The sequence below is a fragment of the Macaca fascicularis genome, chromosome X, assembly GCF_037993035.2.
Source record: "Macaca fascicularis isolate 582-1 chromosome X, T2T-MFA8v1.1".
Taxonomy (NCBI): Eukaryota; Metazoa; Chordata; class Mammalia; order Primates; family Cercopithecidae; genus Macaca; species Macaca fascicularis.
Genome location: NC_088395.1, coordinates 141882478 through 141906745, shown reverse-complemented (window position 1 = coordinate 141906745; position 24268 = coordinate 141882478). Strand labels below are relative to the sequence as shown.

The 24268-nt window shown below is 40.3% G+C and overlaps 1 protein-coding gene and 1 pseudogene across 14 annotated transcripts in view; one reads left to right on the top strand and one right to left on the bottom strand.

The window, feature by feature from the left end:
* The first annotated feature begins 4500 nt into the window (after window positions 1–4500).
* LOC102116642 (protein C-ets-2-like) lies at window positions 4501–5969 on the top strand (annotated as a pseudogene).
* A 1106-nt stretch (window positions 5970–7075) lies between these two features.
* INTS6L (integrator complex subunit 6 like) overlaps window positions 7076–24268 on the bottom strand; it is a 62881-nt gene continuing 45688 nt past the window's right edge. For 3 of the 14 annotated variants that reach the window (XM_074029801.1, XM_005594659.5, XM_074029800.1), the window contains 9 exons: window positions 20128–20222; window positions 19007–19117; window positions 16556–16774; window positions 15531–15654; window positions 14374–14516; window positions 12153–12387; window positions 9420–9794; window positions 8437–8530; window positions 7076–8052 (listed from right to left, as the gene is read on the bottom strand). In XM_074029801.1, coding sequence (XP_073885902.1) covers window positions 7944–8052; window positions 8437–8530; window positions 9420–9794; window positions 12153–12387; window positions 14374–14516; window positions 15531–15654; window positions 16556–16774; window positions 19007–19117; window positions 20128–20222 — 1505 coding nt within the window. In that variant the 3' untranslated portion in view covers window positions 7076–7943. Of the gene's footprint in view, window positions 8053–8436; window positions 8531–9419; window positions 9795–12152; window positions 12388–14373; window positions 14517–15530; window positions 15655–16555; window positions 16775–19006; window positions 19118–20127; window positions 20223–24268 lie in introns of those variants that run through there. The other 11 variants (XM_045384221.3, XM_074029802.1, XR_012430179.1 and 8 more) reach the window with 10 other exon arrangements.

Here is a 24268-nt window from a genome sequence, read left to right as displayed (position 1 = left end):
AGGAGGTGGGAAGATGTGTTACTAGTAAACATGTTCTGGGTGGTCCTCTGGGTGCACATGCCCATCCATGCTTGGTCATACATCACATGTCTCATTAGCATTTTAAATCTCCACCCAGGGGTGTGTTTTTTACTATTTACAATGAGCAAAGGGTCAGTTTGAGGATGGGTAAAATCAAAGTGCGCATCTCTCTACAGAGGAAATTCTCTACTGAAGATAGCTTTGCTTGAATGAGCTTAACTGCAATGTGAATGCTGAGGCTTATTGTGTTGGCTGTACGGTCCCTACGGTTGCTGCGTGCCAAGGCCATGGTCACTTCCTTGACTGCCTACCCTGCCTCAATTCCCCTCTAAGAGATCTTAGGGCCTATAATCATATGGGAGGTGGAGGGTCTAGGTCATTTCTTCTGAAGCTGCTTCCTGCTGAGTGGGGCGTTGTCCCTACCTAGCCTGGGCCCTAAAGTCTCTTCCTGCCTGATCTAACGCGGTGTGAACCATGTAGTTCACGGGACTGGTGGGCAAGAAGTGAGATAGCTCATTAGGAGACCAAGGTTGAAAGCCTTTCAAAACCACCATGTGGACCTGAAATTGCTGTAAGGAAGAGAGTAAGAAATCAACATTTTAAACAAAATCGGACCAAAAGTTAAAGCTTAAAATATGTTAATGACTGGCATTTTTAAAGGGAGCAAAGCAGACAATAGCTAATGCTTCCAGATTCCCATGGAAGTTAATAATGTGTATTGACTGTTGGGCCTGATATCCCCATTCTGTGGGCCAGTGAGTTTGTCCCTGGAGATGTGCTAGGATGCCAGGCCAGTCTTATAACGGCCCACATCTGGCATATCCCCAAATTTTGGTATTTATGCAAAGTCAACAAGGTTGAGTTAAGTTTTTGTTTGTTCGTTTGTTTTTGTTTTGAGATGGTGTTTCACTCTCGTAGCCTAGGCTGGAGTGCAATGGCACAAACTCAGCGCACTGCAACCTCCACCTCCTGGGTTCAAGCAATTCTCCTGCCTCAGCCTCCCAAGTAGCTGGGATTACAGGCATGTGCCACCACGCTCCACTAATTTTGTATTTTTAGTAGAGATGAGGTTTTCCCATGTTGGTCCGGCTGGTGTTGAACTCCTGACCTCAAAAGACCCGCTCGCTTCGGCCTCCCAAAGTGTTGGGATTACAGGTGGGAGCCATGGCGCCCAGGCCTGAGTTAAGCTTAATAGTCTAACAGTATGGTTAATTACTTCCCCAGCAGACATGCCAGTGTCTCTAAAAGCCCTTAGTGTATGGCAGGCAAGTACCAAGAAAATGCAGATGTTACTTTTCTTTCAGATTGGCTTTATGTGGAATTGTGTTTTTAAATAGAAATTTTAGAGTCTCTATGGGTTGGCAGGTGTAATTAGTAGCTACTCTGGTTCCTGTAAAGATTTATTGCATAGTTAAATTCTGGTCATATGAGCCGGACTTGCTATTTCTTGAAACTTGACAGCCATTGCGGTGGTTGGTAGTACTTGCTAAGACCCTTCCATTTAGGAAGAAGTCGATTGCCCAGGGGGCCTTCCTTCCAAGTTATTGATAGGACCAAATCTCCAGGGAGGACTTGCGGGATGTTTTTCGTTTGTCCAGGTGAGGGCAGCACTGTATTGCTGTATTCCTGGATAGCCTGATGTACTGGGCTTAGATTTTTTATTTTTGTTATTTATTTATTTATTTGGATAGCAGAGTGTCACTCTATCTCCCAGGAAAGAGTGCAGTGGTGCAATCTTGGCTCACTGCAATCTCCGCCTCCCAGGTTCAAGAGATTCTCCTGCCTCAGCCACCTGAGTAGCTGCGATTACAGGCCCACCACCTCGCCTGGCTCATTTTTGTATTTCAGGGGTTTCACCATGCGGTCTCGATTTCCTGACCTCAAGTGATCCGCCCCCTGCAGTCTCCCAAAGTGATGACAGTACAGCCATGAATCACCACACCTGGTCCCTGGCTTAGATTTTGATTATACTGTATAGTAGATTGGGTTTCCAGTTTGATAAATAGGTCTAAGGTAAGGAAGGGTCTCCCAGAAGTTATTGCCAAAGGACTAAGTTCTGTCTTTTCTTTGGATGCCACTCGTATTCTCATGAGGGCTATAGGCAACAGAGAGTACCACGACTCAGAAGTTTCCTGGAACAGTTTTGCCAGGGTCTGCCTTAAAGTTTGATTAGTCCTATTAACCTTGCTGGTGGATTGTGGCCTCCATGAGGAGTGGAGATGATATTTAATTTCCGAAGCTTGGGCTATCTATTGGGTTGTAGTTGCAGGAAAACAGGGTCCTTTGTCGCTTTGCAAGGAGCAGGGGAGGTCAAATCCTGCTATGACCACTTTTGGCAGTGCATTGGCCACTTCTGTAGCTTTCTCTGTTCTGGTGGGGAAAGCTTCTACCCATTCGAGAATGGTGTCTACAAAAACTAAAAGATATTTAAAAACCTGAAAGTGGGTATTTGGGTGCACCGAATTTGCCAGTACTCATCATCATTGTTTGTTTGTTTCTTTTTCCAGAGATGGAGTTTCACTCTGTCACCCGGGCTGGAGTGCAATGGCGTGAGCTCAGCTCACTGCAACCTCCGCCTCCCCGGGTTCAAGCTATTCTCGTGCCTCAGCTTCCCGAGTAGCTGGGATTACAGGCATGCGCCACCATGCCCCGCTAACTTTTGTATTTTTAGTAGAGACAGAGTTTCACCATGTTGGCCAGGCTGGTCTCAAACTCCTGACCTCATGATCCTCCCGCCTCGGACTCCCAAAGTGCTGGGATTACAGGCGTGAGCCACTTCGCCCGGCCCTTGTTTTTTTGGTTGTTGTTGTTCGTTTTCCCCCAAGGTAATTTTGAGAGCAAAGTTCACAGGCCAGAGTGACCTTTTTTATTGTGGCTGTCAGGCCTGTACCTGTAAAGTTATGGTATATCCAGGTGGTTGTAGCATCCTGCCCATATGGATGGAATTATGTAAATTTTTGACAATTTGCCACTATGGGACTAAGGAAGCAAGAGCTTTTGGCCTACGAGCCACCAACCCTCAAGTGTTAGGCTCCTCTGATTTTCTTTAGCCCATGCTATTTCTTAGTGTAGTATAGTATAGGATGAATTTATACCAAAAGAATGGGATGGGCATGCTGCCTCATGCCTGTTATCCAGCATTTTGGGGTGCCAAGGCGGGCAGATCAATTGAGGCCAGGAGTTCGAGATCAGCCTGGATGCAAACCCCTTCTTTATTGAAAGTACAAAAATTAGCAGCATGATAGCATGTGACTGTAGTCCCAGCTACTCGTGTGGCTGAGGCAGAAGAATTACTTGAGCCCAGGAGGGTGCAGTGAGTCGAAATCAGGCCACTGCAGATCAGCCTGGGTGACAGAGTGAGACTCCGTCTCAAAAAAATAAAAAGTAAAATAAAATGAAGAGAATGGGCAGAGAGGAATAAGGCCAGCTGGGCTACAGCTTCCATAGTTACCATCCTATCTTCCCTGCCAGCCCTTGCATTGTCCAATGAGACTAGGAGTTTCCTTTTTGATGTCTCTGATCGTTTTTCCTTTTTGATGTCTTGATCCTCTTGCTTAAGATCATGCACAGCCTCTAAAAGATGCAGTATTTCTGTTCCATGTTCAATGGGGGAATCCCTTGCATTTAAAGACCCCATTCTTTACAGAGAGCAGCATTTTCTCCTGGTAACACTTTAAATATGTAATTACATGGCCTTCTGGCTTTCATTGCTTCTAATGAGAAATTGGTTGTTAATCTCAGTAAGGATCTTTTCTGACAGGTAATTTCTCTCTCACTGCTTTCAAGATTCTCTTTGTCTTTGAACAGTTTGATATAATGCTTTTCAGTGTGGATCTGTTTATCTCCCTTAGAATTCCTTGAGCTTGTGGCATGTGTAGATTCATGTCTATTATTAAATTTGGGAGTTTGGGGCCAATGTTTCTTTAAATATTCTTTATGCTACTTTGCTTCCTCTCCTTCTGGGTATCCTATTGTATATATGTTGTTAGGCTTGATGATGTCCCATAAGTCTCTTAAGTTACGTTCATTCTTCTTAATTCTCCTTTCTTTCTACTCCTCAGACTGGATAATTTCAATCAACTTATCTTCAAGTTCACTGACTGTTTATTTTGCCTGATCAAAGTTGCTATTGGCCCCTCCTCCTGCCTTCCTCCCTTCTTCTCTTCTCTCTCTCCTCCCCTCTTCCTTCCTCTCCCCCCTTCCGTTTTCCCTCAGCCATCCATCCTCCCTCCTTCCCCCACTGCTGAAGAGCATGCCACATGGGGGACGGGCTAGTTACTTGCTCCAGTGGCGGATGAGCATGGTGTCACCCCAGCCCTGAGTGCTGGGAGCCATCTGGCCTGCATCCAGCCTCCCTGATTGTCTCTTGTCCAGCCCCATGCCTGCACCTGTGTGCTCTAACACATTGCACACCGAGCAGCCATGGGCCCTGAGCAGCCACCACCCCGGTCATGCACCGGACTTGCCTGCAGTAGCACAATGAATGATTTTAGAATCAAGAATATGGACCACATAGCCCCTGTGGCTAACAGTTACGGAGGGACACTGAGGCACCAGCCAGGTTTTGACACTTTTTATGGGTCTCTGTTTGCTGTTTTTCACTCTCTAAATAAAGAGCAAACACTGTAAGAAGTGCCAACAGGCTTGGACTCAATTTCTCATGACTTGCCAACTGTACATTGCCCTTGTTAACTCTGTATAGCAAGGCTGTGATGAATCAAGCTTTAAAAGCTACCTTCAGTGGCTTCAAAAAGGAGAAAAAGTGCTTTGGCATTCCAAAGAAACCCTGGCTGTGGAGTGAGCAGCAAGTATGCCGGTGGCTTCTCTGCACTACCAACAAGTTCAGTCTGGTGAACGTGAATCTCCAGAGGCTTAACATGAGTGGCCAGGTATTGTATAACCTTGGCAAGGAGTACTTTCTGGAGCTGGTATTTGACTTTGTGGATGACATTTTCTGGGAACATCTGGACCAGATGACCGAAGAAAACCAAGAAAAGACAAAAGATCAATATAAAGAAAATTCATGCCTGAACTCAATTCCTCATTGGTTTAACAATATGTTAGGTTTTGGCATAAAGCAGGTACCCTATGGTATGCAAACACACAATTACCCCGAAGGCAGCCTCCTGGATGGCATGTGTCCAGCTTCTGCAACCAGCATGCCCAGCTCTGAACAGGAGTTTCAGATGTTCTCCAAGTCTCAGCTCAGCTCTGTCAGCCTCAAATATGCTCCATCAGTCAGGACTTTTTAGGCAACTTGAATTTGCTCACCAACAATTCTGGGAAGCCTAAAGACCACAAATCCCCTGAGAATGGTGCAGACATTTAAAGCTGTCTGCTTTTTTTAAACGTTTAAATCACGAAGCAGACAGCTTTGAGAGCTCAGGCACCTGGAACAGCCAGTCATCCTTACTGGATGCGCAGCAGGTTCCTTTTTTCGAGAGCTTCAAAGAAAACTGCAGCCAGTCTCTCTGCCTCAAAAAATTGACCGTGCATTTCAAGGATTACATCTAAGAGAGGAGCAACCCGGTAGAGCAAGGCAAACCAGTTATACCTGTGGCTGTGCTGTCCGGCTTCACAGAAAGTGGACCTGTTCACCTGCGGCAGTTTCTCCTGGAATTTTTGTTAAGACAGTCTTGCCAGTCATTTCATCAGCTGGAATAGGGACAGGTAGGAGTTTAAACTTGCCAACCCTGACAATGTTTCCTGCCAGTGGGGAATCAGGAAAAATAAGCCCAAGATGAACTACTAGAAGCTAAGCCTGGGTTTACACTACTATTAGGACAAGAACATCCTCCATAAGATGTAAGGAAACTGCTATATGTGCTGCTTTTTGTGTGACCTCCAAAACTTGCTGGGGTTCATGCCTGAGGAACTGTACACCATTCTGGGCTTCCAGCCCAACACAGAGGGCTGAGGTCTCTGGGACCACCATGAATCAGGCCAAGGCCCGTCGACTGAGTGGAAGTCCATCCTAACCAACTACTCCAAGGACCCAGGAAAGACACGAATGAATATGTCCAGGAACGTCTCCAAGAAGCAGTGGACTTATTGCATCCAAAACCACACCTCTTGACCAGGCTTTCTCTCTTGTGGCAGAGAAGGCAAAGCTAATACTACTCACAGTGCTTTTAAATGAAAATGGTCAAGAAACAGGCACTGGGAAGCCATCCTGGCTCCTAGCAGGCTATGGGAAGGGATGGTGCTGGCTGTTTGAGAGTCTCAAAGGAGCAAGCATATCATAAATGCACACAAATTATTTTTCTATTTTCTTTTGTGTTTTGCAACCAGGAACAGAAAATGCAAAAACTCCCTCTTTGTTTGAGATGGGTAGGAAGGTGGGAAGTAAACAGCCATGCCATTTCAGAGGTCAGTCTGTATATATTATTATTATTATTTGAGACAGGGTCTTGCTCTGTTGCCCAGGCTGGAGTTCAATGGTGTGATCATAGTTCACTGCAGCCTCCACCTTCTGAGCTCAAACAGCCCTCCCACCTCAGCCTCCTGAGTAGCTGGGACCACAGTTGCATATAACCATGTCCAGCTAATTAAAAATACATATTTGGAGAGATGGGGTCTCACCATGTTGCCCAAGCTGGTCTTGAACTCCTGGGCTCAAGTGGTCCTCCCACCTTGGCTTCCAAAAGTGCTGGGATTACAGATGTGGGCCACTGCACCTGGCCTCAAATTTCTTTTGTACTCGGCCATTCCAAGGGTGGGTCGAAATGCCAAAAAGCAATCCTACCGTGTTTCAATGACTTCTCTCCTAATTCAGGATTGACTTGGTTGCTGTAAACCTTTTACTGTATTCTAGAGTTCCAATAAAACTTGATTCTGACAGGTTTTTTTTTTCCAGTGTTTTCCATGTTTCTTGAAAGTGACTAGTCCCCAGGGTATTCTACTCTGCCATTTTCACTAACATCACTCAATTCTGTGAGTGATGTTTTGAAGTTTAAATCCTTATGTTAACATCTTGTTTAACAGCATACGCTCTTTTTCTGAAAGGAATAACAAATCACAAGAAACATATAACTAGAAATTTATCCAGCATTAATGAACTTGTGAAAATCAATAAAATGATTTATTTTATATATGCAAAGTCAAAATCTCTTTGTACACTTTAATTTTTGCAAATTCATACAAACATAACAATACTGCTCCATATAAACTTTGTATAAACATTAAAGGAAATATACACTTTTTTTGTTCTTCTTGTGCTTCCAAAGCACAGAATGTATAAGTCCATCTGAAGACTTTCTATCATCACATGCAAGAACAAATGTCAGAGGTTGGGGGCAGCCTCAAGTGCACTTTGTAATGTCTCTAGACAAAAGAGAAGAGAGTTGGAGGTAGATTGTTTGGTGACTCTCCCTGCCCCTTCCCACAGAGAAATAAGTTACCCGAATAGCAGCTTCTTACTTCTTTGATTCAAACTATCCTGAATATTGCATGGTTTAAAAGGCACAACTAGGCATTGTTGAAAACTTTGTTCAGCACACATAAGATTGCCATTTCTTTTCTGTACACCTATTCTTTCTGAAGGACACAGTAAGAGCACTAAGTTGCGCTCCACTTGCAGGTGGCCCCTAGCCACTCTGAGAATGCCTGGAATGGCAAAGTTCAAAAGAGTGACCTCTCATTACCTGCGGTAGGGGCAGCGGTGTTTACTGAATTTAGCCTGCTGAATTAATAACATCACCTTCCTCAATTGAGAAAAACAAAACAATTCATACTTAAAAAAATTATTAAGGCAAAAGCCCAGCTTTCACTGCCAGATAATCATAAAATTCAAAAGCCCCACTGCTCTTCTTAGCATCTGGAAGGCAATTCCCTTGACTCAAACATTTCTGGAGGCTTCAACAATATCCCATTCCATCCTACAGCACAGAAAACTTGTCATTTTTTTCTCATTGGTCTTTGCACTAACATGACGATCTGTTGTTGATGTGATTAATGTTGCTGAGAAGGTGGTGGGAATCTATTTTTTCTAGTACCTTCTCGAGGTACTGAATTAGGACTCGTCTTTTAAACCTGAAAATAAAGAGAAATTTTATTAACCAAAAGATACTTAAAGTACTCATGATGTTCAAGGCACTGTGTGGGATACAAAGTGAAGCTTACAATCTACATAGGAATATAAAGATTGTCCTCATGGAAAGATACGGTTTAGAGCAAGTACCAATAGTGGCAATTGAGGGCCCAAGCCTACCTGAGACTACGATAAAACTAGAAGGATGAATGAGTTGAGTTCAGGTAACATAAACCCAAATACTTCTGGAGACAACCTTAACTATGAGTGAGGGCCAGGGTTTGAGAAAAAAGCAAGGCAGAGCCTATTCCTCTCTTTGTCCTGCACTGGGCCCTACTGCTCTAAAAACAAAAATGAAAAACTGAAGAGTTCCTGTTTTTACCCACCTTGCAGCTTCCTTGATGGTAAATTCAACAAACTGTTTCTTCATCTCCAGAGGTCCTTGCACTTCTTCAAGCAAAATGAAAATTCTTTCATATTCTGAAGATATTTAAAAAACTTCAGTATTTTTATAAAGATGAAGGGGAAATAAAATTTAACTATTGTACATCCTTAGTAATTGTTCTTTGTAAGTGGAAAGTTAGATGTAGTTTGTATTTTAAACATTCGGATCAAAATATCTGCATGCATCTACTAGGGCAACTCTTGTTAACACTAACCAAACGTAGCAGGCTGAATAGCAGCTGCTTAAAATTGTCCACATTTTAATCCCTGGAACCTGTGAATATGTTACCTTATATGGCAAAAAAGACTTTACTTTGCTGGTGTAATTAAGTTAAGGATCTTGAGATGGGGAGATTATCCAAGTTTATGCATGTGGGCCCAATGTAAGCACAAGTGTCCTTATAAGATGAAACAGTAGAGTTAAGGTCAGAGAGAAAACATGTAAAGACAGGAGCAGAGGTCAGAGAGGAGAAAAAGTGCTAAGGGTGTTTTCATGAAAATGGAGGGAAGGGGCCATGGGCCAAAGAATACAGATGGCCCTTAGAAGCTCGAAAAGGCAAAGAAAGAAATCCTCTCTAGAACTAGCAGAAGGAATGCTGGTCTGCCAACACTATTTTGGCCCAGCAAAAATAATTTCAGAATTCTGACTTCCAGAACTGTAAGATAATAATTTGTATTGTTTTAAGCTAGGAATCTTTTGGTAACATGTTATGGCAGCAAAAGGAAACATTACAAGAAATAAGGGGAAAAAACAGGAAAATATATACTGTACCTTTTTAGCTAAAGCAAGAGGAATTGCCTTAAACTATGTGAAAGCCCAATATTGCCCCCAGTGTACCTCAAGGGGTAGTTTGAATCTATAGTGAATCATAGAATGAGAGAGACCTCCTGGTGCATTATTGATAGACGTTCTTTCACTACTTACTTCGTCCAAACTTTCGAACTTCCTTCATTAATTGATGTTTTATATCAGCATTGATTCCTTGTGCCATAGCAGGAGTGATTTGTAATGTATTTGGCATAGTTCCCAAAGTAGATGCTACTGGGTCTTTTTGGTCATCAACAGAGAGACTGCAGTTTTTGGCTCCTCCTACAAATGCGTTAATACCAGGTTTTTGAATCAGCTCATCTCTGCTGAGACTTGTGAAGTCATCAGATAGAGAATCCAATTGGTTGGGTGGCATAAGATCTCCTGTCATATTTATAAGCTCTGATGGAGCAGATTTTGACAGGAAGCCATCAGGTGTGATCTGACCATTTTCCATCTTCTCCTCATGGCCATCGTGAATGACAGTAGCATCTGGAAACCAAATGAAGAGGTTGAGCTGTGAGGTAAGTGTATTATGTCAGCCCCACAGGTATATCCCTCTGATGCTCGATTTCTAGGAAATTATCTCATAAAGCAGGAGGATATACCAGGTGGCGATCTGAGACCCCTCAAATTGAGGCCAGGACACATAATACAATAAAACCACCTCTTATTTTCTGGCCCTATGAATACATATGGAAACCAAGTAAGACAGTACAACTCTAAACACACATTCACAGATCCCTGGTACTCATGCGTTAGTGTCAGCTTGTTATGCTTTACAAGTTGAAAACAGCAAGTCTCACTTTATTTCATGACTTCTCAAATTCACATACAACCTGCCATGCTTTACTGAGCTGGAAGCCAGACAACTTGGATACACCACAAGCTGCCTCCTCTTTACATCAAATACATTCTGAGAAAATAGAGGCGGCCATTAGTGCTGAAAGTTCTATAACACACTCCATCACCAAAAATCCCTTTTAGTGTATTATCTTTCTAATTCTTCTTTTCTGTGTCAGAAAAGTGACTTTCTTTTCACTCCAGATGTGACACCTCTTTCATTTATTCATCGTCTGTGGCAGGCAGTGTGTCGGGAGCTGGGGATCAGCAGTAAACAGCCCGAGAGCAACGTTCCCTTGCCCTTGTGGAGCTCACATCCTCATGGGGCAGTCAGACAGTACATGCAGAATGAGCAAATGAAAGAAGCAGCATTGGGCTGGTGTTGGGGAAGCCATCTACAGGCCTTTGGGAGACAGCAGCAGAGGGAGCCCCAGGGGCTCCCGTGTTAGGAGAAGATGACAGAGGCCAGGCTGTGCAGTCTTGCAGACTAAAGCTGGTTCAGGGTCCTTTCTGAGTGCTTAGGAGAGTTGAGAATGGGTTTTCAGGAGCAACATGGCATGATGTGATATACATGTGGACATAATTATCTGGCCACAGGGTTAGAGAGTATATGATAGATGGGGGCTAGTTTAGAAACATGAAGCTGAGATAAGAAGGTATTGTACTAGCATGGTGAGAGGTCACAGCAGTGTGCACTGGAGGGATAGAGAGAAATAGTGGGATTTAGGGATGTTGAACATCAAGTTTCCTGAACTTGTGAAAGGTATCAAAGAGAGGGAAGAATAAGAGAAAAATCATGATGACTCTACGGTTTGTCACCTGAACCACTGGGTAAATAGTGCTGAAGTGTGGCAGGAGTCAGGGCACAACTGCCCTCCAGAGCATTCTTCCTGACTCTGGTTCAATGATCTCAGGTTGATAGCTTGACATTGATAAATATTAGCATTATTTACATAAAGGAAATCTGCAAACACTACAATCTAGAGCTTTTCTATGCTCCTCAACCCTGACAGATGTTAAAGCTTTACTGGCACATATCTGGATGGTGCCATTATCTGCAATGTGGAAGGCTATAAGTAGAGCTGTTTTGGAGAGGGGCAAGTTCAAGAGTTCAGTTGAAACTCATGAAACTTACTGAGTTTTATTTGTCTATTAGACACCTAAGTGGAGATGTATGTCCACAAGTAAGTCTGATTCTGAAATTGAGGAGCAAGTAATATTCTAGAGATATAAATATCAGAGTTGTTGAAACATAGATCAAATTTAGAGCCCCAAGACTGCATGGGGTCACCTAGGAAGAGAGTGCAGTGAAGAATAGGAGAGGTCCCAGGATTGAGCTTTGAGGCCCTATGATATTTAGAGGTGGAAAGAAAAGGCAAAACCAGAAAAAGAGGATGAAAGGGAGTTGCTATTAGAGGGAAAAGAAAGCTATGAGCTTATGGTGTCTGAGAACCCAACGTACCCATGGAGGAGGGAGTGAATAACTGTGTCAAATGCTGCAGAGAAGGAATGGCAATGTGCTGCAGACACTAGTGACCTTGATGAGAATGTTTCAGTGGGGTCAAGGAGGCAAATACCAGACTGCACTGGGTTAGAGCATGCATAGGTGGTGATAACACAAAGAGCAAGTGCAGATCCACTCTTGCCCCTACTGCCAGGGAAACCTGCTTTACCCTCCTCACCCTTGCAGCCACTACAAAAGGTCGCAGCAAACATGCTCACCTCTTTCCATTTCTCCATTAATTACCGTGATATTTACTTGCTAAGCAATGTATTCATCACTGTTAATTACTATATAATTTTTTCACCTTATGTAGATTGAGATCCTTGAAACAGGTTCTCTGCTCTCTGTGGGGATTATTGTACCTACCACATAGATGATTTAGTAATGGCTTACTTAATGAACACAAACTGAACATAAAGGAAGGAATACAGAAAGGAAAATAAAATTGTTTAGCGTTTTAGTCCTCTAGGAGCCATAAGGAAATCACAACCACTACTCTATACCTGTATGTACAAGGGTGGGTTTTATGAGGTTTGGATAAGATGGGAACCACGAGGCTGAGGGTGGTCCCTTTCCGCCCACATGGTTAGTTACAGTAGGTGGTGTTTGTGGTTTCCTCAACAGCAGGGACATACTCCGCCTTCTCTTAGATGACATAGGACTGCTGGGTTCCCCTGGACGTTTCACTTTGTTTTGTGGCCCTGCTACAAACTCATCTGCTTCATCAATCATCATTCCCTAAAAAACACATAAATGAACGTATTTCATTAAAGACCAAAATGCAACTATTATAAAACTGCAAGCACTCTTAATATGCATACATAATCAATCTTACATTGTATCACTGTCTTTTTTTCTTTCATTTTTTAAAATCCCATGCCAGATTAATATAATATAAATATTAATCATGGGCCGAAGATTTACCTTACCCCACCCCAACTTTGTTCTTAGAGAAATGCAACTCAATTTTAATCCAATTTAAATGGAACAAGGAGGAAACTAACATGCAGGATGTTGTTCCAAGCAAAACATACTACAATAATGATAAAACAGAAAGTATGCAAATAAGCAGCATTATTCAATCAAAATGAGAGAAGTACAAACCACTTTGCATCAACCCTTCATAAGGGAAATACTTTCCTTTTTTGTGCTTCAAACTCGTATCATTAAACAACACTGATTATCACTGTACAGTATGCTACGTGTAGATGTTGAAAGGCAGGCAGGTGGAAAATGTAACTCCCCCGTCTGCAGCCTCACAGGGATTCAAATATGCCCACTTTGATGCTGGGCAGGCAGTGAGGAGGCTTTTCACTCTTGGGGGTAGATAAAAGATGAGAGGCAGCAGTGTAGAAGTCTAGCCAAGAGCTGTTCTTGTCCAAAGACAATCCAAGAACATGTGCCCTTATTATTTGAATAAAATCATATTAAATGACTTTTCCAAAGGATTTTTTACTCATAAACAATACAGAAAGGGGAAAACATTTTCACTGAGAATTTACTATATGCCTGTTCATGTTGTAAACAGTGTACATGTACTCATTTAATATCATGCAGAGTTCTATTAGTTAAGTGTAATTTTTATTTTTTATTTTTTATTTTTTTGAGATGGAGTCTCACTCTGTCGCCGAGGCTGGAATGCAATGGTACGATCTTGGTTCACTGCAATCTCCGCCTCCCGGGTTCAAGTGATTTGCCTGTCTAAGCCTTCTACAGTAGCTGGGATTACAGGCACCCACCAGCATGCCTGGCTAATTTTTGTATTTTTAGTAGAGACAGGGTTTCGCCATGTTGGCCAGGCTGGTCTCGAACTCCCGACCTCAAGTGATCTGCCTGCCTCGGCCTCCCCAAGTGCTGGGATTACAGGCGTGAGCCACCTCGTCCAGCCTAGTTAGGTGTAATTATTATCCCCAGTGCTACAAAATGAGGAAAGCGAAGCACAGAAAGATAAACTGAGGATTTAGGTGAGGTGGACTACCATTTAATTGAGGATTGAGGTGAGGTGGAATACCTCTGAATCTAGTCTTGTCACAAAAGAGATTATTGTGTGGTCTGGGCCTTAATACCAATGGTCTCCTCCATGAGTGCAGCTATAATCCCATCTGTCTTCATGCTTTAATAGGTAAGTCAGTATATCTCTCTCACACTCACATACACACACACACGTCCCACATTTAGACTTTTAGTAGGACCATTCAAGTAAAACAACATCACTTAGTACTTCATATTTCAAGGGACGCATTCATCGTTTTCTAGATCAAGCACTACAAATATGAACCATGGGAACAGGAAATAAACTGTGATTTCGATATTAAAGAAATTAGTGTGTGGTGGGATGAATATATACTCTGGAGTGAGAAAGACGTGGATTCTAATCCTTGCTCTTATGTGCTGTGTCACAGGTAAGGCATTTGACCACTGCAGCCCTTGATTTCTCCCTTTTAAGGGGCAAACAATAGCATTCGTCTTACAGAACAGTTGTGAGCATTAAATGAGATCATTTAAAACACCAGCTCCTACTAGTACCCAATACATGGCAGCTCTGACTTTATTCAACCAAAACACTGTTGCATCAGGAGGCTCCCACTAAGAGCCTAGGTGTCATATTTTATTGTTTAAACAAACAAATGGAGAACCTCTGATTTGTATTCATCTTGCCAAAAAGAAAATAATTATATAGCAAGAATATCCCAATTTAGGCAGACATAGGCATAGGTATCCTACCTTCTTATCTTGTTTAAATGGATTGCCAAAAGTATGCAGTCTTTTGGGTTGGTCTGGATCAATCTCTCGTAGCGGAGAAGCCAATGTCTTCAGATATTCCTGATAGTTACCCATTTGTGCAACTGGAACACTATGAAGGGAATCTGCAAAATCACAGGAAAAGGAATTGATGCTTATAGCTGAAGCGTATGGTCCTTTTGAGAAGACATCATAGTTTGGTTTAGCAGTGTGTCTTGGCATCAAATAGTATTTAAAGTCTCGAATCTAGCATTCTAGGATCTAGAATCATCTCTCTTCACCCCAATCATAACTTAGTCTTACCATTACTACTGCCTACAGGCTCACATCGCTAGGATTAGAACAACTCCCTTGCCTTCAAACCAGGTTTGAGAATGGGCTGACCCTACACCACCATCCCAACTCAAATCACCACATATTTTCTGCATTTCAAAGAGTCTAGGCTCTACAGCATTCTCTTATCATCCAGAGAATCTTGGTTAGTAGGTCTTACTCACTGAGAATTTGATTAAATCTGTAGGTTCTCTTCCTAGAAAAGCCCTCTTACACACAAAACTTTGTGTATAATTTCAGGGAATTGGCCGGAATAAGATTTGCTCATTTTAGTAAACAGGTGAGCCTTTTTAAAATAAACAAAATGGAGTAAATGGAATTTGTAAATAGTCACAATTATCCTCGATACCATTAGGTTGATTACTTTCATTTAAATGAGGTATTCTCTACTGAGTTTATCACAGTAGGCTGGGTGTTATAGTGTTTGGGTGTGCAGATTGGGAAATCTCATAGATCTAGGTTCTCCGCTTTCCAACTGGCTAAACTTGGGCAAACTACTAAAATGCTCACTCTCAGTTTCCATGTCCATGAAGTGGACATAAAAACAGTATCTATTTCCTGGGGTTGTTTGAAGCTTACAATAGCTAAAGCATGGCAAGTGGAATGTACGTGCTGATTAATGCACACTTGCCCTTAAACTTGAAAAAAAAAAAAATGTGCCTGGTAAACAGACATAGGGATTCAGTGAAAACAGGTATTTTATACATTAAAATACTATAAAATAACCTACTCATTATGCAATAAACACCTTCCTGTAAGTCATGCCTGGCATTTTCCAAAAAAAAAGTATTTCACAGTTATTTTACCTTCATCTTGTCCAACAATAAACTTGTGCGTTTTCAGCAGATTGGATCTCATTCTGGTCAGCTGGTCTAAAAGACCTCTACGGGGAATATCATAAGCATTTCTGTATGTCTGAGGTTTCAAATCCTATTTGAAATGAAACAAATAATTTCAGCTATTCCTGAGGCTTTTAATATAGAAATATAATACTTATCTCTCTTAAAATGTTATTGAAGAGCATTATATCAATACAACTGACTACAGCAGAATTTTCCCAGTGGCAAAATTCCACTTGCTAGCCTTGTTCTGCGTTGTAACACACCTACAGGGTATTAAAGCCACAGGACTATCCCTTTTCAAATATTTCATTTAAAACACCAAATCCCCAGATTGATACCTGTGGCCGCCTTGCAGGACCACTGCTTGTACTCTAGATGTATTCATCTGGCAGCCATGGAGGGGAGGTAAGCTGCTGGGATCTCCCCTCAGGAAAGCAATGGCTGATCCTGCAAGGAATGCAGTTAGCAGAGAGCCTCCCGCTGCTGTGGTACCATAGGGTGCTGCAGCACTGAGCTGAGGCCATGCCCTTCCCAGGCTGCCCATGGCCAGTAACAGAGAATGGCAGGGTGTTAGGGCCTGGCCAGCTCTGCCCAGCGTGGTCCTCCTCTATGGGAAATCTTGGTGCTAGAGGTCCCCAGTGGGCTGGCCAAGACTTTCTCCAAGCTACACCAATGTCTGAGCTTCTTCACAGCTAATTCTTCTTCATTTCTCATTCCTCTCATAGGTGATGGGTCAGCTTTGTGGCTTGGAAGCTCTCCCTGCCTACTCCAGCTTCATCTCCCCTTTATCTTTCATGGGTGTTATCCACAAAATAAATCTTATCCATTTAATTCCATATTGATATCTGCTGACAATTCCTAAACTGGTCCATTATTAACTACTAACTCCAAAATAGGATTGTCCATTATTTCAAAATTAAAGGAATATGAAAGACATAAATGTATCAGACAAGTTCAAACAAATACAAACTATTTATGTCACAATTTACCTTGTTTAAGAGCCCAATTTGGAAGCCAGCAAATTCTTTGGTGTTCAATTCTGTCAGCCTAAGCGCAGTTTCCCCTGTGATTTCTTTCAATAGTTTTCTAAAATTTTTATTGTGAGTCAAGGACATGCCACCTCCAGAATGATTTTTCACTTTAATTCCAATTTCCTGGGGAGGTTTCTTCCCCACTGATGCTAGTATTCGTTCTGACTCTAGTTTGGTCTAAAATGAAAGTACACAATGTGTTATAAAAAATCTACATTACCACTGCCATTTTTACTACTTAAGAAAGATAATACTTTCAGAACCCCACAGAACAATTTTCAGTTACAAATCACAGAAAAATGGATAATTAAACATTTTCCTGTGCTTCTCTGCACTACCACAGCAAACAGATAGGGGGCGGGAAAGACAAATAATATGGCTTTTTGTTGTTTGTTTTTGTTTTTTTCTTTCTCGTCTAGTGTCAAAATTATAATAAAATCATGGAGAGAATAAAAACCATGAATAAGAATTTCATTCATAGACATTTAAAAGCACATTTTGTTATGATAAAATCTAGTCTAAGTGAACAGGTTCATTTCAGACTCAGACATAAAGGTTTAAGACTCTGTATTTATATATGTAAACTAGTGCTAAAATTCATCGATTGGCATTATATCTGAAAAAATTGAACTATTTATCTCTAATATTGGACTATCCAAAAAAGGTCTTAGAAGATAATGCTTAATTTAACAGATATTACCAAGTAAATAATTTGTAAAAAGCCTCTTAATAGGCATTGTGATACCATATTGATTAATATTGCGTGAGTGTATTCTAGCAATATATATTTGGCATATTTTGTGTTTTACATAAATCTGAAATGGCTCAAGAAACACCGGTGACCTAGTTATTAAATTAGTAATTTGAGCTATTATAAATTAGCTATGATCTTCTCTTTTTCTCAGAAAGATGGAATTCCACCAATGTTTGGTAAACCTAAAATAATTTTGGATTTCTTGTGGTTTGGTCAGAGATATTTATTAATTTTCCCTAATTATTGGAATTAAGTCTATGCTTATTATCGCTAAAAAATTCTTAAGTCATGAAATATGAGATAAGAGAAAATGAAGCGTCCGTTTCCTTAAATGGTCTTGAAAGCTCATGCATAAAATGATACATGTGCCCCAAAAGGTCCCAGAACTTGCATTAATTAAAATATCTGTACACTATTCTTCCTTGTGGCCATACCTTGGTGACACAGCCTTAAAGGCTTAGGTAAACATCAAATCTTTAAAAAATCGATAGATCAATAGATAAATAAATAAATAACCAAACCAAAACATTTACAACAACCACAAAAAAATCTATTAGCAGAGAGGTAAGGAGGTTAGGGGGATACTTGGTAGATTAGAAATCTGGGGTTGCCCTTACTTTCTTTTGCACTTATAAGCACACTGGACTGGTAGGAGCTGGTAAGCTCCAGACCATACTTAAGTTGTCAGTTCCTAGCAAGGTGTGTCGGCATCCCAATTGTGGAGTCACTTTGGTTCTTTGGTGAAATCTGATGTTTTTCTCACTACTCTCCATTTCCTAAAGGCCAAACTTCCAAACACATCCACCTTGAAGCATTATCACCACTGCGAATGCTACTATTGTCCCCTACCTGGGAATACCTTTGTGCATAAGGTAAGTAAAACTGCTACATTAGTTTGTCATATAACGTACCACATTCATATGGAAGTAAAGCTCTAACTCAGTAGTTCTCAAATATTTCCATCCTACAAGAATGGGCTAAGTAGAGGTGAGAAGTATGATAAGGAACGGTGAGTGGAGGATGAGGTACTAATAGAGAGGGGCAGGCAAGGGACAAGGTGAATAATGGCAAATGAGGAACAGGTGGAGGGTGAGAAGAGAGGAAACTGAGCTCCACTCTTCAGCTCCCCTTGGGGTCTATCACCCTCCAGTGTGAGGAACACTGGTCTCATCTCCCCACTCTCCAGGGGAAAGCATATAGTTCTTTATCCAAGGGCTAGCATGTGAGTATAAGTCCTTCACATGCCTGAAAACTAATCTCAGACAAGTCATTCAATCACACCATGCCTCAGTGTGCTGATCTAAACAGGAGGGATGCTGTAGCCCAGAGTGATCTGAGGAGGAACTAGGTTGAAGATAGACAAAATGTGACCCATGAGAGAAGTCTATTAAGCCTCTGCCCCATATCAACCAGCTTGTGGGTAGGACAAACTGGCAGGCAAAAGGAGAAATGGCACAGCATCAAATGATACTGACAGACCCTTAACTGCAGCTTAATGGTGAAGCTAGAAGCCATAGAGAATCACATTATTACTAATCCATAAAGTGTAGAGATATATACACATTTAATTTGAAAAATTACAGTTACACTAAAGAATAAGGAAATGCACTTCTGAGGGCAAAGGATTTTTGTTTGTTTGTTTTTACCAATACTACCTGTTGGCTGAGTTTTTTAAGGTAAGAGATAACACTGTAACTAAGTCCACAATCTAAATTATCTGATATCAGATTTGGAGCTCCCATCATCCTTAGTGCTTTCTTTAATGGCTATAAGGAAACAAAATACACAACAGTAAGAATAGAATAAATCTTAAAATACTCAAAGTTCAGTTATAAGGGGCAAAGGGACATGATTCATTTCTTAGAAGTCAAGGTGCTGCACATAAAACCAAACATGGAACATTAAAAAGTGGCAATGAAAATAGCAGAGAAGTCAGGAGCAGAAAGTAAAAAAAATCAGAAGAGAGTGGGATAAGAAGAGCAAGTAACAGCAAATTCAAACAAGTAAATTGCATTCAATCTTATTTCCCAAATCATCAAATCATTTCACATTGCATTTTATTGTTTGCCCCATTACTGCCATGGTAAACAGTAACACACCCCAATTTCTCCTCCCAGTGACACCAATGGTACCATTTAAGATTCTGCCTTTTCACCTCTAGAAACTTGGCTTAAAGTTTGTCACATCAACCTCTGAAATGATTTTGGTAATCTTGATTTAGGTTATATCACCAGTTCAAAATCATGAATACTTCACATTATAAAAACCAAAATGAGGTCAAGTCATTTCTTAATCTGTTTAGATTTCACCTCCCACCACCAGTGCCCCAACTTCATGCTGTGTCTAGGACACATTTAAGAGGCAATAGGCAACTGTAATGTCTTCAGATTTTCTTTTTCCAGAGGGAAACCCCATACTGAGAATTTCTAGAGTTAAAAAGGGAAGTTGATGTAATATATGAATCCGGATCTATTTATTCTTAAATTCCAATATTATAATTTCATAAGGTTACTTTTAATAAGAGAAACATAGATGTGTTTTATAAAAATAACCATGGCAGTTAAAGGAATAAAATAGAGAAAACAGTTCTCTTTTGTGCCGCCATGACATCTCCAAACTCTTACACATGATTTGAGAAGACAGTGACAACACAAATATCTGTAAAATAAAAAGATATCTCTCTTATTGCAACAGTAAAAGCTTTTGATCACTAACATTTTTTGTGACAAGAATCATCATTGATACAGTTAATACATATATACACACAAATACATACTAATAGGTAGTACGGAGGCAGAGTTTTTAAGTAGCTGTCAAAAGCCTGTCGCCACTTCAAATTTGGCTTAAGCTTGTGAACTTTAAACAAGTCATCTGTAATAGAAAAATAAAATATTACATCATTCTAGTACTGAGCTCTAAGATATAATCAAGCAACCCACATCTAGAAACTTCAGCTTTTAATGTAGATGAAAATTTCACTGGCGTTTATTTGATTATCTTTTTTAGTGGTTGTATTATTTACCAAAATTATATATAGTATTTTTTCTAAAAAATGAAATAAATTCCTAAGTTACATATTCCTCTTTCATCTGCAATGCTACATGAAATACAATACTAAAACAATGATTTTGATCCACTTGAAATATTTTCCCAACCTCTTACATATTGGTAACTCTAGTAATTTTCACCTCAGGGGCAATCCATGGTCACTGGTTGATGGAATAACATTTATTTCATCTAAACATAGAGGGTGTTATACATTTTGCTGAAAGGTCAAGGTAAGAGACTTTACAAAGTATATATGAACAAAAGCTAAGCCTATAATTTCTAGGCAGTGATGAGCAAGCTCTAAAACTATATTTTGGGCCAGGCGTAGTGGCTCACACCTGTAATTCTAACACTTTGAGAGGCTCAGGTGGATGAATCACTTGAGCCCAGAAGTTTGAGACCAGCCTGGGCAACACAATGAGACCCCCATCTCTATAAAAAAAACAAACGAAAATTAGCCAGGTCTGGTGGCATATGCCTGTAGCTGGGGAGGTTGAGGCAGGAGGATTGCTTGAGCCTAGGAGGTTGAGGCTGCAGTAAGCTGTGATCGTACCATTGCACTCCAGCCTGGGTGACAGAGCAAGATCCTGTCTCAAAAAACATAATAAAATAAAATAAAATAATAAAATAAAAATTTTAATCAGTCTATGCTTTGTTTAGCCATATTTCCCTGCCTCTTCATTTTATTTTTTAATTTCCATGATCACACATTTTGAGCCAAACTTTAGGCCACTCACTGACCTAAAGTCATTGGGTGATACTAAAAGCACTATTAAAAGTAAGTACAGATGTTAGGTTGAAGTTTAAAATTCTGTACAACAACTAAACATGTTTCTTGAATACCATGTACTAAAAGTATTTGAACTAAAAATATTTACCTAAGTAGACATTCCCTATCTTTTCACACTTAAATTTAATTATTTTAATAATCTAAATACATTTTTATATACTGCATGAAAATTTCCTTCACATCTCATTATTTCCAGGTGTAAGAAAAAAATATTTTTTCTAATATAATAAAAATATAAAAATTGGAATCCCCAGACATCAACATGAATCTGCCACATATACTATAGGTACCAAAGACACTATAAATTCATGCTTTATTTTGTGTCTTAAGGTTTTATTACTATTTTTTTTAAAAAAATGCTTTACTTACAGAGACAAAACCATCCCTATCCCACATGCATAATTTACTTACAAATAGGGCTATTCTTTGAAATTCTGAATTACTTTAGTTAAGAAAAGTGACATATTTCCTTCCTTTTACAGCTATAATAAATTATTCACTCCTGCTGAAACAAATTTAAATAAATTTACAAAGTCATAAAACATAGGTCTTTTGTTAAAGATTTGAAGATATTTCTGGTTCATTGCAGCAAGTGGAGCCTTTAACGACCATTCATATCCTGACAGAAAGGAATGAGAGACCATGGGTATATCCTGTTATACCATGTCTTTATGTGGAGTCTGTTGGGAATTAGGCAGATTTTGGAAACTAACAGACAAACATAAATACTGGAGAAATTTTTAGATATATAATACTCTTTGTATTTCTAACAATGCCAAGTGCAATGATTCCACCAAGGAGATCGTTTAGGCTAATTATTTTCTGCCAGAGTTTTAAAATGGGGGTCAGGAGAAGAAAGATAATCTTCTGCAGTCTAGATTAAGAGTAGAGAGCTTCTAGTGTGACACTGCCTTAGTCACTACCTCTGTAGCTCAGCAAATTATTTCCATAGGATTAAATACCCATTCACATGGACTCCCTAGGATGGTACAGTAAAGGTGTCATATGAACAATTAGCTGATCAACATTTGAAAGAAGAGGTGATGAGAGTGTAGAATGAATGAAAGTAAAATGATACTGCTAACACCTCAAAAATGACTGGTATTTTCTCTTCCAGTTCCTTTCTCCCCATTTCTTTCTTCAAAGAGAGGGAAGACCTGGGTTTGAGTTCAAGCTCAGCCATATCCTTAGCTCAGTAAGTTTGGAGAAATCGCCTTTGTAAGCCTCCATTTCATCTATAAAATGGGTCAGATGATAATTGCCTTACCACAAGACTATTCTAAGGAACCACATAATATATGTGTGAAAGCCCCATACAAAATGAAAAACAAACAAACCAGTGTAAGCTGTTAAGCACCAGATACATAGTGACTGATACACATCAAAGTATCCTGCTTCTATTCTCTATCCTCCTACCTCTCCCTTTCTTCCTCCTGATCATAACTGGTTTTAATATGGAACTACATTTTATTTTTTACACAAGCCCTCAGTTCTGAATTTAAAAGAACAGGTTGATTGAATGTGGTATATTTAAGAAAAGGAAAAAAAACTTGTTACAAATGCTCTAATTTCTGCAGTTATTAGGTCTCAATAGAAAAATTAATTTCCTAATTGGGAAAGAGTCCTTTGCTAACTACAACAATCTGGTGACCTCCTTAATGACATGATTCTGGTAGCTTATTGATACAATTAAGCCTCATTTATCTATTCCAGAAAATGAGATGTTTTATATTTTCTAGTAAGTTTTAGTGCATAAGTAATTAAACTTTCATGACCTTAATTTGATTGAAATCTGGTATTAATAAAAAGAAAACAAGGGACACTATTATGAACAATTACTGTACTATGCAGTAATATAGTGATGCTTCTGGACTTATGAAGTCTGTGTAACTTAACTTGCCCTTTTACTAACTGTCCCTCTCCACTAAAACTGTAAAATTATACAATAACCGTACAGTATATTCTTAGTATAAGAAAGCAGTGCCTTCGAGAGCTACTAAGATAATGTAGATATTAATAACGAAAATAATAACAACATTTATTGAGCACTTATTATTTGCCAGGCAAGTTCTAAACAATTTAACTGTATTAACTCATTTAATTCCAACTAAATCCCTTTGAGGTAAGTACTATCATCATCCCCATTTCACTAATGAGGAAACTGAGGCATAGAGAGGTTAAGTATCTTGCCCAAGGTCATGAAACTAGCAAGTAGCAGAGCCAGATTCATACCTGGGCAGCTATGACCTCTAGCCCAAACTCTTAACCACTATAGATGTTAAACTACCCAGAGAATTAAGTAATTATGGAAATGTTGAGTTTTTGTTTATTTCAGAAACTCACAAGGAATCCCAAGTTTGGACTTCAGGAGCTCAAGGACCTCCAGCCTCAAAGGGTGTTTAAAACCCTATACTCCTCAGAAAACACAGGTTACAGAAAGGCCTGGAGATGGATATTTGAAGCCAGGGGGCAGAATGGGAACTGAGTCAAGATCGGCATGGACCGTAGCTGAATGTATGGGATTAGGGAACAAGGGAAGAGTCAAAGATGCCTCCAGAGTTTCTGGTGTGGGATGTCTGCATAGACATGGTGATGCCGCTAACTAAACTGTGGAGAGAGGAGGAAGAGCATGGTAAGGTAAGAGTTCAGCTTGGCTTGAAGACACTCTTGAAACATCCAGAAGGCTGTTGGGCAACCGAAATAATTTAGGTCATCATGCTCTAGGCAAGGTTGGAGTCTCAGTGTTATAGGCTAAGGAAGACCAGGCACAGATGCCACACATATCTTACTGGTGACAGAAGACACTTCAAACAGAAGAAACACTTGACATTTGAGGAATAGAGTGATACAAACTAAAAGGTGGCCAGGAAGACAGTGTCAGGATTTGACTTGGCAGAGTGCTGAGGAGTTTGGGGATGGGCACCACGTGGCAACTTAAGCAAAGAAGATTTTAGGCAAAAAAGAACTGAATGCTTGATCACACTATAATCATTCCTCTTAACCATTATGTCATGCCTTCATCTGACCTCTATTACCTGAAAGACGAGCAAAGGCAAAGATGAGAGGATGGGTCTTGCTA